Raw genomic sequence first — 16,681 nt, 5'->3', positions numbered from 1 at the left:
TAGGCTTTGTCGTGCCCTCTTCACGACTGTCTTGGTGTGTTTGGACCATGATAGTTCGTTGGTGATGTCGACACCAAGGAACTTGAAGCTCTCAACCTGTTCCACTACAGCCCCGTCGATGAGAATGGGGGCATGCTCAGTCCTCTTTTTTTCCCTGTAGTCCACAATCATCTCCTTTGTCTTGATCACGTTGAGGGAGAGGTTGTTATCCTGGCACCACACGGCCAGTTCTCGGACCTCCTCCCTATAGGCTGTCTCATCGTTGTCGGTGATCAGGCATACCACTGTTGTGTCGTCAGCAAACTTAATGATGGTGTTGGAGTCGTGCCTGGCCATGCAGTCATGGGTGAACAGGGAGTACAGGAGGGGACTGAGCCCGTACCCATGAGGGGCCCCCGTGTTGAGGATCAGCGTGGCAGATGTGTTGTTACCTACCCTTACCATCTGGGGGCGGCCCATCAGGAAGTCCAGGATCCAGTTGCAGAGGGAGGTGTTTAGTCCCAGGATCCTTAGCTTAGTGATGAGCTTGGGCACTATGGTGTTGAACGCTGAGCTGTTGTCAATGAACAGCATTCTTACGTAGGTGTTCCTCTTGTCCAGGTGGGAAAGGGCAGTGTGGAGTGCAATAGAGATTGCATCATCTTTGGATCTGTTGGGGCGGTATTCAAATTGGAGTGGGTCTAGGGTTTCTGGGATAATGTTGTTGATGGTGTTGATGTGAGCCATGACCAGCCTTTCAAAGCACTTCATGGCTACAGACGTGAGTGCTACGGGTCGGTAGTCATTTAGGCAGGTTTTCTTAGTGTCCTTGGGCACAGGGACTATGGTGGTCTGCTTGAAACATGTTGGTATTACAGACTCAGTCAGGGACATGTTGAAAATGTCAGTGAAGACACTTGCCAGTTGGTCAGCACATGCTCGAGTACACGTCCTGCATGAACATGCATGAACAAAGGAGTAAACCAAAAGCACCATGTTTCTAAACCCAAACTACAAGGGTCAAATCACCAGTGTTTTCTCCTCGCATAAAAACAAATAAAGAGAGGTACTGTAAGGGATCATGGTAAGTGAAGTGATCGTTCCTGTAGAAACCAGAGACACATGGGAGTGTCTGTTCACTTCCTCTTAAAGTCTACCTTCTTGTCTGCTTCCATATGTCTGACACACGCACGCAAGCGCACGCACACACACAGTCCACTGACATGGTGAAACCCCACATTAGCTGGGGAATGTGTAACACAATGTTGGGTCACGTCTTGGTCTTATCAGTAAGGTGGCACCAGGGTTTTTCTCCTGCTCTGTAGATAACACTGAAGAAGACAGATGGGAGTGGGCTGTACTCAGTCAGGACACTGATTCCTGGAAAAGAGGACATCATTGGTTCACCCCGCTGACATGGTCTGTTTTCTAGACAGCAATATCTCATTGACTGTCTTTGAACACCGTCACTGAGTGAATTTGTCTTTGAACTATCAGTCAGTAAATCACTGTTCAAAGAGTATATGGGCTCTGTGAACTGGGCTCAACCTTTTAATAATGACGAATGTGTTGGACCAATGTCGGAGACCTCAATGTAAAATCTCTAACCCCGCCTCACAACATTGGGAGAGGGCCAAGTCCTATCTTGAATTAACAGTGCATTAACTTTCATATGAACCATGCATTGATATCAATGGGGAGTTAGGATTCAGGCCACAATTAGGCACACAGGGATGCCGTAAGTGAGTGAATGAGCACCGCGCACCTATGTGTGGTGGGAACTAGGAACTTTGACAGCACATGGAGCCAGCTTGTCCCGGCATATGCAGCATTAAATAATGCACCATGCCAGATGGTTAACCTCGACAACCCCAGACTGCCTGTGGCTCTGCATTCACAGGATGCCAGAACAGCCCCTGGCTAAGAACATATGGCTTCAGCTATGGCTGTCTGGAGAGCAACAACAACAATCATGGCTGTCAATGGCTGTCTGTCTGTGTTCTGTAGAGCCATAGCAATCATGGCCGCCATCATGTTTCGAATACAGTATCTATTCCATTATAATTTTCTTTGCCACGTTGCTTATTCCATAAACATAGAACCTAGTAAAGTCCCCTGAGTCATTCAAGTCATAAAGAGAGTTACCATCAGCTCAAGCTGAGGATAATTTCAACACAAGCCAACGCCATTGATTCATTTTTACTGAAATAACCACCAGTAGGCCTGTAGTCCCAGTAGGCCTTCCAGTACAAACAAACATGCTTACTATAAGAGCAGAGTGGTCCATGGTATGTGTGGCATGACAGACACATCCCTGTGATGGTTTACAGCCACGTTTCCCACACCCAAAAACACAAACAGCATCTCTTACTATGGAAAAACGAAATAGCTCATAGCTTTCCATTTCAGTGCCACTGGCTCCCCGCCTGGAAAACCAGAAATAATTTGTCAAATTCCCTTCGGAGAAATGGCTGTAAATACCCTGGGCCTGTAGAGGAGGTCAGTGAGAGTATGAAAAGGCATTAAACCATGCCGTTATCCTTTCACCTGAGTTTTAATAGGCTAGCTAAGACCTCAGGAAGAGAGTGAAAGTGCTAGGTTTTAAGATCAAATGTTAAAGGGATAGTTCACTCCACAGTCAAAGTTTGTCAGAAGTTTGATGAAAGTGGTTGAGCTTCCAACAGTGAATATGAACTCTTGGATCCATCTAATTCAATTATCCATTTAGGATGGACTCAGAGACATTTGATATACAGCTTGTAACGTTTTATATAAATAAATATCTCGACTGGACCTCTGCATAAAATAAATCGCTATTTGTTAACCATGTTGTTGTTAAAGTAACATCAAGAAGAGAGAGAAAACTGGGTTATGGAAGGCTAATCCCCCCAGCCTCACCAGAAATAGTGTAAACATTAGATTGGGTTTCAGACCACCCAATAACAATTATTTTTATATCATATCAATGTCCTCAAGACAAATTAATATAACTTAAAGATGTCAAACTTCTGGCTTGATTAATTAAAAATATTCTACTATTGAAGTTGAAGAAGCAATTAATTTTAGAATGAATTGTAATTTCTATCTGTCTTAGAATTAGATTTTCTATGAGTTTCTCTTCGACTTCCATCTGGGTTTTGACATCAGTTTTTTCATGTTTGACAACATAAGTATGTGATTCACTGAGCAGATACTGAACGGTCAGCAGGTTTGTGAAATGGAGGTCGCCCACTCATGGACTGAGAGGAGAAATGTGCAGCCTCAGTATTAGTGGTCCTCCAGAGTTTCAACAGAGGATTACCGGTCGGGTCCTTGTCCAAAGCTTAGCTGCCCTTACTCATGCCTGAATTACTCATAGACTCCTGACCTGCAGTGTTGTGAGCTCAGTGTGTGTGTGGACATGTTAAACTATTCTTGTGGGGACCAGAAGTCCCCACAAGAATAGTTAACACTTTTTATTTTGACCAACTAGGGACATTTTGTTAGTCCCCACGAGGTCAAATGCTATTTCTAGGGGGTTTAGGGTTAAGGTTAGAATTAGTGTTAGGGTTAGAATTACGTTAAGGGTTAGGGTTAGGAGCTAGGGTTAGGTTTAGGGTTAGGGGTTAGGGAAAATAGGATTTTGAATGGGACTGAATTGTGTGTCCCCACAAGGTTAGCTGTACAAGACTGCACGTGTGGTTGGTGACGTGTCCACATCACCAACGAACTATCATGGTCCAAACACACCAAGACAGTCGTGAAGAGGGCACGACAAAGCCTATTCCCCCTCAGGAGACTAAAAAGATTTGGCATGGGTCCTCAGATCCTCAAAAAATTCTACAGCTGCACCATCGAGAGCATCCTGACTGGTTGCATCACCGCCTGGTATGGCAACTGCTTGGCCTCTGACCGCAAGGCACTACAGAGGGTAGTGCGTACGGCCCAGTACATCACTGGGGCAAAGCTTCCTGCCATCCAGGACCTCTATACCAGGCGGTGTCAGAGGAAGGCCCTCAAAATTGTCAAAGACTCCAGCCACCCTAGTCATAGACTGTTCTCTCTGCTACCGCACGGCAAGCGGTACCGGAGTGCCAAGTCTAGGTCCAAAAGACTTCTCAACAGCTTCTACCCCCAAGCCATAAGACTCCTGAACAGCTAATCATGGCTACCCGGACTATTTGCACTGCCCCCCCACCCCATCCTTTTTACGCTGCTGCTACTCTGTTAAGTATTTATGCATAGTCACTTTAACTCTACCCACATGTACATATTACCTCAACTACCTCAACTAGCCGGTGCCCCCGCACATTGACTCTGCAACGGTACCCCCCTGTATATATAGCCTCCCTACTGTCACTTTATTTTACTTCTGCTCTTTTTTTCTCAACACTTTTTTTGTTGTTGTTTTATTCTTACTTTTTTTGTTTAAAATAAATGCACTGTTGGTTAAGGGCTGTAAGTAAGCATTTCACTGTAATGTCTGCACCTGTTGTATTCGGCGCATGTGACCAATACAATTTGATTTGTGTGTGTGTGTGTGTGTGTGTGTGTGTGTGTGTGTGTGTGTGTGTGTGTGTGTGTGTGTGTGTGTGTGTGTGTGTGTGTGTGTGTGTGTGTGTGTGTGTGTGTGTGTGTGTGTGTGTGTGTGTGTGTGTGTGTGTGTGTGTGTGTGTGTGTGTGTGTGTGTGTGTGTGTGTGTGTGTGCGCGTGCCACAGGAGGTTGGTGGCACCTTAATTGGGGAGGACGGGCTCATGATAATGGCTGGAGCAGAATTGGGGGAATGGTATCAAATACATCAAACACATGGTTTCTATGTGTTTGATGCCATTCCATTTGCTCCGTTCCAGCCATTATTATGAGCCGTTCTCCCCTCAGCAACCTCCGCTGGTGCATGCGTGTGTAGGCCTATGTGCCTTCATGACTGCATGCCTGCGTGTGTGTCTCTCTCTGTGTGTGTGTGTGTGTGTGTGTGTGTGTGTGTGTGTGTGTGTGTGTGTGTTCAGCCTGTCCTCCAGTGACCTCTAGTCAAACAACGTAGGAAGATGGGGGTATGAGGGTCGGGGTCTGTACAGGGTCTGTATGTGAAACCAGCTGTCCTGTTTCAGTAGGGTCAGGGATGGAAGTGTCCTGTATAACGACCAGGCAGGGGACAACACGCCAGAACAGAGGTGGAACAGTGTCATGAACCAAGGACAACAAGCCATTACAGAGAACATAGAAAGTTCCCAGTACACTAGGGCCAACCAAATGTAACAGTTCTTTCAACTGTGGTTTAAATAAGTATATGTTGTTCAGTATACAGAAACATTGAGGTCGCAAACAATGCTGGTGATGATTCTTGAGAATGAGGAATGTTTGGAGTTTTCCAATACTGCCAATTGTTGTATATCCTCAAAGCATCTGCAGTAGCCTTGGGCTGTACAGAGATACGATGCGAACACAAGCCACAAGCCCAAAAACGTGCATATATTTACATGCCAGTATATAGCCACAAACAAGGGCTGGCACACACACACAAACACATAGGCACGAACAAACATACACACTCGCTCTCTTTCATACACACACAGAGCAGAGGGTACCTCCTAGTCATGAGGGATTGCAAAAATAGTAGCAAGGTACGCACCGTCTCTGTTTACTTTGCCTCTCCATCTCTCTCTCTCTCTCCCTCCCTCCCTCCCACCCTGCTTTCCCGCTCTCTCCCATCCAGTCCTTCCTGCCCTTCTCCATCCCTCTACCCACCCCCTCATCTCTTCCCTCTCTCTCTCTCCCTCCATCCCTCTCTCACTCTCTTCCAATGTGATCTCTCTCTCCCACCCTATCCTGTCCAGTCAGCAGATGCAGTTCCAGAGGAACAGAGGTGTGACTGATGGTGGAAGTGTCTGTTTCCTATTATTCACTCATAAAAACCTTTACTGTACTCATATTTATATATACCCAGAGTCACTTTCCTTCATAGGTCACTACCAATAATTACAATGATGAAAGACTGGTGAATGTGTACTTTCAGACCATGCAAAAGCTGTTGGGGTACATTTCCCCCTAAAAATTTGATAAAAGGCTCTAGTACACATACATGGTTATGACTCAGCAAATATGAGCTCTTCACAAGCTATCATCATCTGTTTAACAATGGCTCCCAATGGAGAGTGGAGCAGCCAGCTAACGGCTGTTGCCCAAGACATTTGAGGCTGAGAAGGAGAAGAGGAGAGAGTTCTCAACCCTGTGAGATCACTCAGCCAATGACGGGCGGTTAGGGGGCCCAGGCCTCTCTCTCAGGGTGTGAGAAATACAGCCAGGGAGAAACATCTCACACACACACACAGTCACACACGCTCACTTAGTAATTACTACCGTAAGACTCTGTCTAGCAGATGCAAGTGTACAGTGGAAAGACTAACAGTGAGATGAGAGAGGGAGGTGAGACGGCGAGAGCGAGAGAGAGAGAGAGTTCTGCTTTGGGCTGTAGAGTAATGGGGCAGTAGCAGACATCTTTATTTGGTTTAGGGCTATTGTGGGAGCCTGAAGCCACATTCCCAGATGCACACACACACACACACACACAGAGAAACTAGACACATACAGTCACAATGAGAGAGAAACACAGGCTATGAGACATAAGGAAGCAGACAATAGCAGTCAGTGTGTAGTGAGTGCTAGGGTGATCCCTACGTGCAACAAAGCCTGTTTTGTGCTTCCTCTGCCCCTACCAGTTTATGTGGATTGCACAAGACCTGTAACATGCCTTGTAACAGCCCTGTATTTCTCTCTATCCCTCCTCCGGTCTCCTTCTCTAGCCTTACAAATACAACTTTAACTGATAACACAGTGGGAGTGACGTCAGACACAATTGAGTTAGTGCAGCATGTTGAATGGCTTTACTGACTGCTAAGGTCATCATGTACAGTGGAAGATCATATCTTGTATTCACTCATTTGTAATTTGACAAAGCAAACAAATAAATACAGACACTTGATAACTCTACTTGAATAAACATCCCAGGTAGAAAGGAGATAACATCAACTTCATGTAACTACACAATACCTATACCCTACTAACTCATTTCCTTTAAAGACAAGGGAAATCCACATCTGCAGCTACCATGTACAGCTGAGTAAACAAACAGTCTGGTTGTTATTCAAAGTAGTCACAGAGTAACTACGACATCATATTGAATAAATACAGATGATATGCAATTTAGTGGAAAGTGTTGTCCAGTTAACTGACTATGTGTTTACCACAGGTATGACGTCAGCATTGGGAGTGGTGGTTAGAGAGTTGTAGAGTTTTCCCAAGTTCCAGGCAGGGAAGCACCTGGCAGTGTGGTGTGTAGGGGGGCAGTAGGTCTCAGCAGCTCCCTGACCCTCACATTCCTCTACAGGGGGATTATGCCATCCTAAATGACCATCTACCTACCCCCTGTGTGAGGAGCCCAGAGTCCTAACACTGCACTAGTCCCCTAGTCCAGTTACAACCACATATACAGTTTCATAACACAGTTGACTAAACCACTGAGGGAAGACTTGAGAGAGGGTAAGTTCCCTTGTGGAAAAAACATATGAATTCCACGTGATCACATGTGAAGTGTTCCAAAAACACATGTTTTCATGTGATCCCCTTTTAGTTGAATAAGCTCAGATCAGTTGGTTAATTCAGTATATTGTCTGGTTTCATTTAATTATTTCCTCATTTTAAAGTTTAACATTAAAACACAACTCACTTTAAAAACATACGCCATATGGAGATTAAGTTGGATGACTATTACACATTTAAATAATATCCCTTCAAAAAAATGTAAAAATGTTTTTTTAACACTTCACATGTGATCTCATGTTTTCACATGTGTAGTTTCATGTTATCACATGTTGCTTTACTTGTTGTCACATGTTATGACATTAACATCACATAAGATTCCATGCCTCATTTCAACAGTAGAAAAAGGTCTGCCTCATATTGCTGTTAGTAGATGTGAAAACCTCAACAAGTAAAATGACTTAGTCAATGTTTGGGAGTCACTGTGAACTCTCTGGCCTAGTCTCTACAGATGGTCCCTCTTGGGCCCATCTGCAGAGTTAGAGTTACACATCCATCCACTGCCCACGTTAATATTTCAGGAGTAACGGGGGCGTCCTGATTAGTTATGGGAGTGGTGCCCCAGTAACGCTGACCATGCCCAGCTGTCATCTAGACTAGAACTGTGGTCTCCATGCCCACACAGTACAGAATATAGTAGGCCTCATTGCCTCACCATGCCAGCTCCCTCAGTCACGCCAGTGCTGATAATCACACTAGACTGTGTTTGGGTTGGAGATTAGGGCGAGTGTGTGTGTGACAGTGGGCTACTAAGGAGAGATTAAATCAACATGCCCTTCCATAGCAACTAATGGAATAATCAAATAATAATATCATAGCATGGACACCACAAAACCCAGTATGTTACACTATGACCTATAGTTTAATCTGATTTGATTGGAACAGAGGGTAGCTAGAATACATAAGATGTATAGGAAATGAGCTAAAGACATTTACAGTAAGTTGTGAGCTACTTCAAGACGATTAGGCAAAGGAAAGTGACATCACACCAAAGTGCTATTTAGTTTAGCATGGAGACTAAATTGTTTTCTGGTAATAGTCGGTCATTGCCAACTCACCAACGGGGTAAATGGCTGTAGCTAACTATTATCCACAAAAACTCATTCTTCGAACCAATCAAATTCTTTGTCCCTTGGACAGCCATTTCCATTGGGTGAAATCTGTCATCAACGGTGTGTCTGATTGGTCCATTCATTTAGATTCTACAGCTTTCACTTCCTTTGTCCTTTTTTCCTCATCTCTTCCTCATTAAGCTCCACCTCAATTAGTTTGCCACTAATCAGCAATCACTTGACTTGATCATTCAATGGCATGATCCATGATTCACTGTGCCCTGTTCCGCTTCTGTTCATCAGTTAGGTTGTCATGACCACCAGAGTCATATCGGTATATAAAACCATATAGACAACGGGTAGACTCATTTACTGATATAGAAAAATGCTAATTTCAGCATTTTACTGATAGAGAAGTTAGGGGTGGGTCACCTCTTTAACCAGACTATCCTAAATATCTCATTACATTATAAATTATATAACCACATTTCCTCTTTATCTTGGTCAATCAGCGAGCTTTGAAAATAAACGATAGAAGGAGGACATGAAACAGTTCCTCAATCAAACACAGCTGTCATCCCTCACTCAGTGATCACTGCTATAGTAACATGAAATGTATAGCTTATTATCACCATCCCCTTTAATGTATCTGAAAGTAGCCTCCAGGGCCCAATTATATTACACATTCTCCAGCTTCCATAACAATAACACAAATATACAAGTTAAAGTTATTTAAAAAATAAAGTTATGAACATCTCATCATAAAATCTGATGAACGCCTTCTGTGTTGTATTTATTTGTTAAAATAAAGGCAGTATCTATGTATACAAGGAGGTTCCTGGGGACTGTATGGATCTGAGGGTCTGTCAAGGCGAGCACAGGCCTGATGACAGGTTTTCTGTTGAATGATTCATCAAAGTGTGAAGAAGAAAAATAAGAAGAATAGACTGTTTGGAGAACAAAGCGTTGTCTGCTGAAGATGACAATGGAGCGTGTCTCAGACGGAGATCAAAGAACCGCACTGTAAACTACACCAGCGGTGAAAACACACATTCCCCTGATTGTGTCGTTGAATACACCTTGGTCTGAATTTATGATTTATATGACTGTATTTCTAGGTGTGTTTTCCTCTTTTTTGAATTAATGTAGGACAGCCTGGCTACTTTGATTGGTTGACTCGAATAAGGAAGTTTTTATTGTGGTTCTTTCATTCAGTTCCATATGCAAGAGCCAAGTCAGCATTAGTAGCATCATTTGCTAACTCATTCGGAAGAACTTCCTGTTTCTATACACCTCTACAGTGAGGGAAAAAAGTATTTGATCCCCTGCTGATTTTGTACGTTTGCCCACTGACAAAGAAATGATCAGTCTATAATTTTAATGGTAGGTTTATTTGAACAGTGAGAGACAGAATAACAACAAAAAAATCCAGAAAAACGCATGTCAAACATTTTATAAACTGATTTGCATTTTAAATGAGGGAAAAAAAGTATTTGACCCCTCTGCAAAACATGACTTAGTACTTGGTGGCAAAACCCTTGTTGGCAATCACAGAGGTCAGACGTTTCTTGTAGTTGGCCACCAGGTTTGCACACATCTCAGGAGGGATTTTGTCCCACTCCTCTTTGCAGATCTTCTCCAAGTCATTAAGGTTTTGAGGCTGACGTTTGGCAACTCGAACCTTCAGCTCCCTCCACAGATTTTATATGGGATTAAGGTCTGGAGACTGGTTAGGCCACTTCAGGACCTTAATGTGCTTCTTCTTGAGCCACTCCTTTGTTGCCTTGGCCGTGTGTTTTGGGTCATTGTCATGCTGGAATACCCATCCACGACCCATTTTCAATGCCCTGGCTGAGGGAAGGAGGTTCTCACCCAAGATTTGACGGTACATGGCCCTGTCCATCGTCCCTTTGATGCAGTGAAGTTGTCCTGTCCCCTTAGCAGAAAAACACCCCCAAAGCATAATGTTTCCACCTCCATGTTTGACAGTGGGGATGGTGTTCTTGGGGTCATAGGCAGCATTCCTCCTCCTCCAAACACGGCGAGTTGAGTTGATGCCAAAGAGCTCCATTTTGGTCTCATCTGACCACAACACTTTCACCCAGTTCTCCTCTGAATCATTCAGATGTTCATTGGCAAACTTCAGACTGGCATGTACAGTGGGGAAAAAAAATATTTAGTCAGCCACCAATTGTGCATGTTCTCCCATTTAAAAAGATGAGAGAGGCCTGTAATTATCATCATAGGTACACGTCAACTATGACAGACAAAATGAGAAAAAAAAATCCAGAAAATGACATTGTAGGATTTTTAATGAATTTATTTGCAAATTATGGTGGAAAATAAGTATTTGGTCAATAACAAAAGTTTCTCAATACTTTGTTATATACCCTTTGTTGGCAATGACACAGGTCAAACGTTTTCTGTAAGTCTTCACAAGGTTTTCACACACTGTTGCTGGTATTTTGGCCCATTCCTCCATGCAGATCTCCTCTAGAGCAGTGATGTTTTGGGGCTGTCGCTGGGCAACACGGACTTTCAACTCCCTCCAAAGATTTTCTATGGGGTTGAGATCTGGAGACTGGCTAGGCCACTCCAGGACCTTGAAATGCTTCTTACGAAGCCACTCCTTCGTTGCCCGGGCGGTGTGTTTGAGATCATTGTCATGCTGAAAGACCCAGCCACGTTTCATCTTCAATGCCCTTGCTGATGGAAGGAGGTTTTCACTCAAAATCTCACGATACATGGCCCCATTCATTCTTTCCTTTACACGGATCAGTCGTCCTGGTCCCTTTGCAGAAAAACAGCCCCAAAGCATGATGTTTCCACCCCCATGCTTCACAGTAGGTATGGTGTTCTTTGGATGCAACTCAGCATTCTTTGTCCTCCAAACACGACGAGTTGAGTTTTTACCAAAAAGTTATATTTTGGTTTCATCTGACCATATGACATTCTCCCAATCCTCTTCTGGATCATCCAAATGCACTCTAGCAAACTTCAGACGGGCCTGGACATGTACTGGCTTAAGCAGGGGGACACGTCTGGCACTGCAGGATTTGAGTCCCTGGCGGCGTAGTGTGTTACTGATGGTAGGCTTTGTTACTTTGGTCCCAGCTCTCTGCAGGTCATTCACTAGGTCCCCCCGTGTGGTTCTGGGATTTTTGCTCACCGTTCTTGTGATCATTTTGACCCCACGGGGTGAGATCTTGCGTGGAGCCCCAGATCGAGGGAGATTATCAGTGGTCTTGTATGTCTTCCATCCTCATGAAAATGCAAATCAATTTATAACATTTTTGACATGTGTTTTTCTGGATTTTTGTGTTGTTATTCTGTCTCTCACTGTTCAAATAAACCTACCATTAAAATTATAGACTGATCATTTCTTTGTCAGTGGGCAAACTTACAAAATCAGCAGGGGATCAAATACTTTTTTCCCTCACTGTATCTCTGTGTTTTTTAAATAAATGCTTTCATGCTATTCAGAGATATTGCTCAATACTTATTGCTGATGGTAACTACTGATGCACAGTCATATAGACTACATGTTCCTTTACAGTAATGCTCTGGACCAGTCCCTGCATTACTAGAGGTGAAATGTATCTGATTTTACAAGTGAATAGAGTTTCCTTCTCATCCAGTTCTTAGTGAGGTGGTGGAACGGGTAGAGGGGGTGATGGTGCAATACACATCCTTAAGCCTGAGCCAATGTACGTACAGTGGCTTGCGAAAGTATTTACCCCCCTTCGCATTTTTCCTATTTTGTTGCCTTACAACCTGGAATTAAACTTGATTTTTGGGGGGTTTGTCTCATTTGATTTACACAACATGCCTACCACTTTGAAGATGCAAAATATTTTTTTGTGTGAAACAAACAAGAAATACGACAAAAAAAAACAGAAAACTTGAGCGTGCATAACTATTTTTTTCATTTCACTTCACCAATTTGGACTATTTTGTGTATGTCCATTTTATGAACATACACAAAATAGTGGCGAGTGGCGCAGCGGTCTAAGGCACTGCATCTCAGTGCTTGAGGCGTCACTACAGACCCCCTGGTTCGATTTCAGGCTGTATCACAACCGGCCGTGATTGGGAGTCCCATAGGGCGGCGCACAATTGGCTCAGCGTCGTCCGGGTTTGGCCGGTGTAGGCCGTCATTGTAAATAAGAATTTGTTCTTAACTGACTTGCTTAGTTAAATAAAGGTAAAAAAAATAAAAAATAAATCCATTTCAATTACAGGTTGTAATGCAACAAAATAGGAAAGACGCCAAGGGGGATGAATACTTTTGCAAGGCACTGTAACTAACTATTCAAGTAATTTCCTTCAATGCAGCCTCCACCTGTTACACACCAAGTATCAGTTCATGTCAGAGCTGCTTCCCACTTCTCCTTATCTGTAAAAATAGAGATGTACACTACTGTACCAAATACTGTATCAAGTACAAACTCATCCCATCTCTGCCTAATTCCAAGCCTTCCTGTATGTACAACCTCTATCAAGAGATCTGAGCCTTTATGGATGTTCACATGCTCTGGAACTACAGGGTCACCCCTTCAAGTGCTACACAACTACATCAAGCTGGTATTTTGAATGACAGATTGAGGTGTGTTGAGTACCAGCTGCCTCGGCCAGCCAACCAGCCCACACCCTACAGATCTACTCCCATCTGCCCATCTCAATTTGCCAAGAGTTGATAAAACAACATGTAATTTGCTGTGTGTTGTCTTGTCACTTTTGGTTAAAACCTGATTCAAGACAGTCCTTTGCTAATGATTTCCATGCCCTTCTGTGAACCCTATGTTCACCTGCATATCGCACAAGCGAGTGCGTGCTTGTGACCTTGCTGTGACAGAGCAGTGTGTTTCCTCAGTAATCTGCCCTGTGCACTCATGCAGACAGACAGACACACACACAGGCAGGAGACCTGAGAATTTCAATGGAATGTGTCAGGAATGAGGAAGTGTGGTGGAGGCCTCAGTGAGACAGAGTGTGTAGTAGAGTGGACAGGGGTGGGGAGGCTAGCTCTCAAGCTGATAAACACCCATAGGAAAACTGTTTAAAATCCTAACCAGCCATGGGTGTGAATGTGGGGTTATGAGGGTGTGAGAGTGGACATATGTATTTATCACAATGTCAAAATATCTAAATGTGTTATTGAAGTGTAAAGACATCTGTTGACTCTTTATGATTACTTTATTTCATTGGGTAATATAGTATGTATCATAATGACTCTGACTACTTCATTTAATTGGGTCATAGTAAGTATACACTACTCAAAACTCAACAAAGAGAGAGGTGAAATATATAAAAAATTGTTTATTTTGTTGCTATTTGTTTCACCATTGACATGGCACCATTTATTGATCTGAGAGTGGGCATTCAGACTTACCTCTAAGACCTGAACATAACTTGCTGGGAACCATCCCCTGACTCCATCCAGCTCTCCTTCCCACCAGCCGCCAGGCAACGGCTGAACTATCTTTATGATTTCTCCCACTTCAAAAGTCAAACCCTGCTGATGTTGGTCCCCGCTGAAGGAGTATAAACTTTTGCAGTATGATCCAGACATCGTTATCTTCTCCGGTATAACGTCGGGTCCGCGCGTAGAATTACACAGACTGATCCCCCTCCTCGAGATTCACTTGGCTCTTTCAGAGTAGAATTTTCAGAGTAGAATTTTTTGTCAAACTTGTAATGTTGATTAGTTAGCGCATCAATGACAACAATCCAACATGTTGCGAATCTGGTTAAAGTACTTTTTGAGTGAATGAAAAAGTGTCCCTTGTCAATAGAATCCTGTAGCGCAGATGCGTTCTGAGCGTGTGTATATGGGCGCTTCTCCGCTTGTGTGAACTCCCTTTAGCAAAGTCCACAGTCAAGTCTGTGCTCCTTCAATTCCTGTTGCGCTTTGGTATGAGAAAACTCGGTACTCACATCCGTTTTTTTGCACATGAGTTATGTTGTGGGGATTAGGAATCAATTAGCAACTTTCACCAATGCTGGGCCTCTTGAAATGTAATGGACTTTGTCAATTGAATCACTTCTCCGAGACGTGATTGTTTATGAAGGTTTGACAACGCGACCGTGTAAAGTAATGTGACGTTGCCATAACATGTGAACTGTTGAAAAGGAGCTCCACCTATCAATTATATGCACGTTCAATGAATGTAGGCTAATGAATGCAGCTACGTAGTCCTACTTTTGGAATTTGTGCCACAATTTATTTTGCAATTAAACTTAGTGAAGATCTCACAATCATGGTAGGTGAGCCTATGCTCGTTGTAACATAGAGTATAGCCATATTTATTAGGTCGAAAATAATCTTAGAGTCGCAATCTTGAAGTGAAGGCAAGCTAGAGAATACAACGGGTGTTAACCACAAGGCGGCGCCAATACACTTTTACATTTACATTTTAGTCATTTAGCAGACGCTCTTATCCAGAGCGATTTACAGTTAGTGAGTGCATACATTTTCATACTGCCCCCCGTGGGAAACGAACCCACAACCCTGGCGTTGCAAGCGAAATGCTCTACCAACTGAGCTACAGGGGACTTCAGGTAGAAATGCATTATTCTTTCCAAAGGAATTTATATCATAGGTCTACACACATAAACCCGTATTATATTAGTTTAATAATACAGCATACAGTAAGCCAAGCATGCATAGTACATAAGTCATTCAAAACTCCTATTTTAGGAGTCTTCTGAGTCATATCTTCTCTTGTCTTCACTATTCTTTGCTCTGTTTGAAAAAATAAAGGTTTGATATCATTCACTACCTATGAATACTGTGGCATTACTAAACAACATTTTCTATAAAGGTATAATTTCAAACAAACCTTTGAGCCCATGTCTCTGCTCTTGGCTCTCATCTTGTTGACCTGGGACTCAGCAAGATCAGCCCTCTCGGATGCCTCCTCCAGATCATGTTGCACTTTCCTGCACTTAGTCAGGTGGGTGTTAGCCTGCTCTTCCTGTGGAGAAGTTCAGCATCAACAACGTTAACATCATAATTAAATAAATATGCAGCCATTTTGAATTGGGTTATAGATGACAAATAATTATTTTTCTTACAGCTTCCTCAGCCTGGCGTTTGAATGCCTTTACTTTCAGCTCCAGCTTGTCCACCAGGTCCTGGAGTCTGAATACATTCTTCTTGTCCTCCTCTGCCTGGAAAATATTGTTATTATTACCATTTTGTCTTCATCCACCTACCCCACATCATCGTCATCGTAACCATCATTATCATTAAACTACTGTAGTAGTAGTCGTAGTGGTAATATCAATGCAATATGGTAATCCTCTACCTGGTAGGAGAGTTCCTTCACTCTCCTCTCATATTTCCTGACTCCTTTGATGGCATCAACTCCCCTCCTCTGCTCAGCCTCCAGTTCTCCCTCCAACTCTCGCACCTGCAACCCAGAGGGTCAAAGGTTGGAATCTCACTCTTTCAAATATATTTGTTTAATTAATATGCACTTCATTTGAAAAATCGATTTGAAATTCAGATGCAGAGTTATTATAGACCTAGAGATTTTCCTACCCCTGTACTCAGTCAGCACCTCCTCTGGATTTAATCAATTTGAGAGCGAAGCATTTGCATATCAAAATAAAATAGCTGTTATTGACTCACCCTGGTCTCCAGTTTCTGGAGTTGCTTCTTGCCTCCCTTCATGGCCAAGTTCTCAGCCTCGTCCAGACGGACCTGCAGGTCCTTGACCGTGACCTCCAGGTTTTTCCTCATCCTCTCCAGATGAGCGCTGGTGTCCTGCTCCTTCTTCAGCTCCTCAGCCATCATGGCTGCCTGCATTAGCACACAGAGAACAAGGACAAACAGGATTCAAAGAGCGATGTCTATGACAGGGGTTCACAGTGTACTCAGTGAAACCTCTGGTTGTCACTCACGTCTGTTATGGCCTTCTTGGCTTTCTCCTCTGCATTCCTGGCCTCCTGGACAGAATCCTCAACCTCAGCCTGGAGTTGGGTGAGGTCAGCATCCATCTTCTTTTTGGTGCTTATCAGGTTGATGTTCTGAAACAGAAGTTCTTAAACTTGAGAAGTTCTTCCTGAC

The 16,681-nt window shown here is 43.4% G+C and overlaps 2 protein-coding genes across 2 annotated transcripts in view; both read right to left on the bottom strand.

The window, feature by feature from the left end:
- The window catches only part of gas7b (growth arrest-specific 7b), a 51,463-nt gene extending 37,002 nt beyond the window's left edge, over positions 1-14,461 (bottom strand). The window contains exon 1 of the mRNA XM_084142276.1: positions 14,000-14,461. Coding sequence (XP_083998402.1) covers positions 14,000-14,179 — 180 coding nt within the window. The 5' untranslated portion in view covers positions 14,180-14,461. The remainder of the gene's footprint in view (positions 1-13,999) is intronic.
- An 879-nt stretch (positions 14,462-15,340) lies between these two features.
- The window catches only part of LOC311100563 (myosin heavy chain, fast skeletal muscle-like), a gene marked incomplete at both ends in the record, with an annotated part of 28,873 nt that continues 27,532 nt past the window's right edge, over positions 15,341-16,681 (bottom strand). The window contains 6 exons of the mRNA XM_084141466.1: positions 15,341-15,352; positions 15,450-15,584; positions 15,685-15,780; positions 15,918-16,022; positions 16,244-16,414; positions 16,516-16,641. Of these exons, the coding sequence (XP_083997592.1) occupies positions 15,341-15,352; positions 15,450-15,584; positions 15,685-15,780; positions 15,918-16,022; positions 16,244-16,414; positions 16,516-16,641 (645 nt within the window). The remainder of the gene's footprint in view (positions 15,353-15,449; positions 15,585-15,684; positions 15,781-15,917; positions 16,023-16,243; positions 16,415-16,515; positions 16,642-16,681) is intronic.

The sequence above is a fragment of the Coregonus lavaretus genome, assembly GCF_964263955.1.
Source record: "Coregonus lavaretus genome assembly, chromosome: 25".
NCBI lineage: Eukaryota > Metazoa > Chordata > Actinopteri > Salmoniformes > Salmonidae > Coregonus > Coregonus lavaretus.
This window is presented reverse-complemented; position numbering and strand designations above follow the sequence as displayed.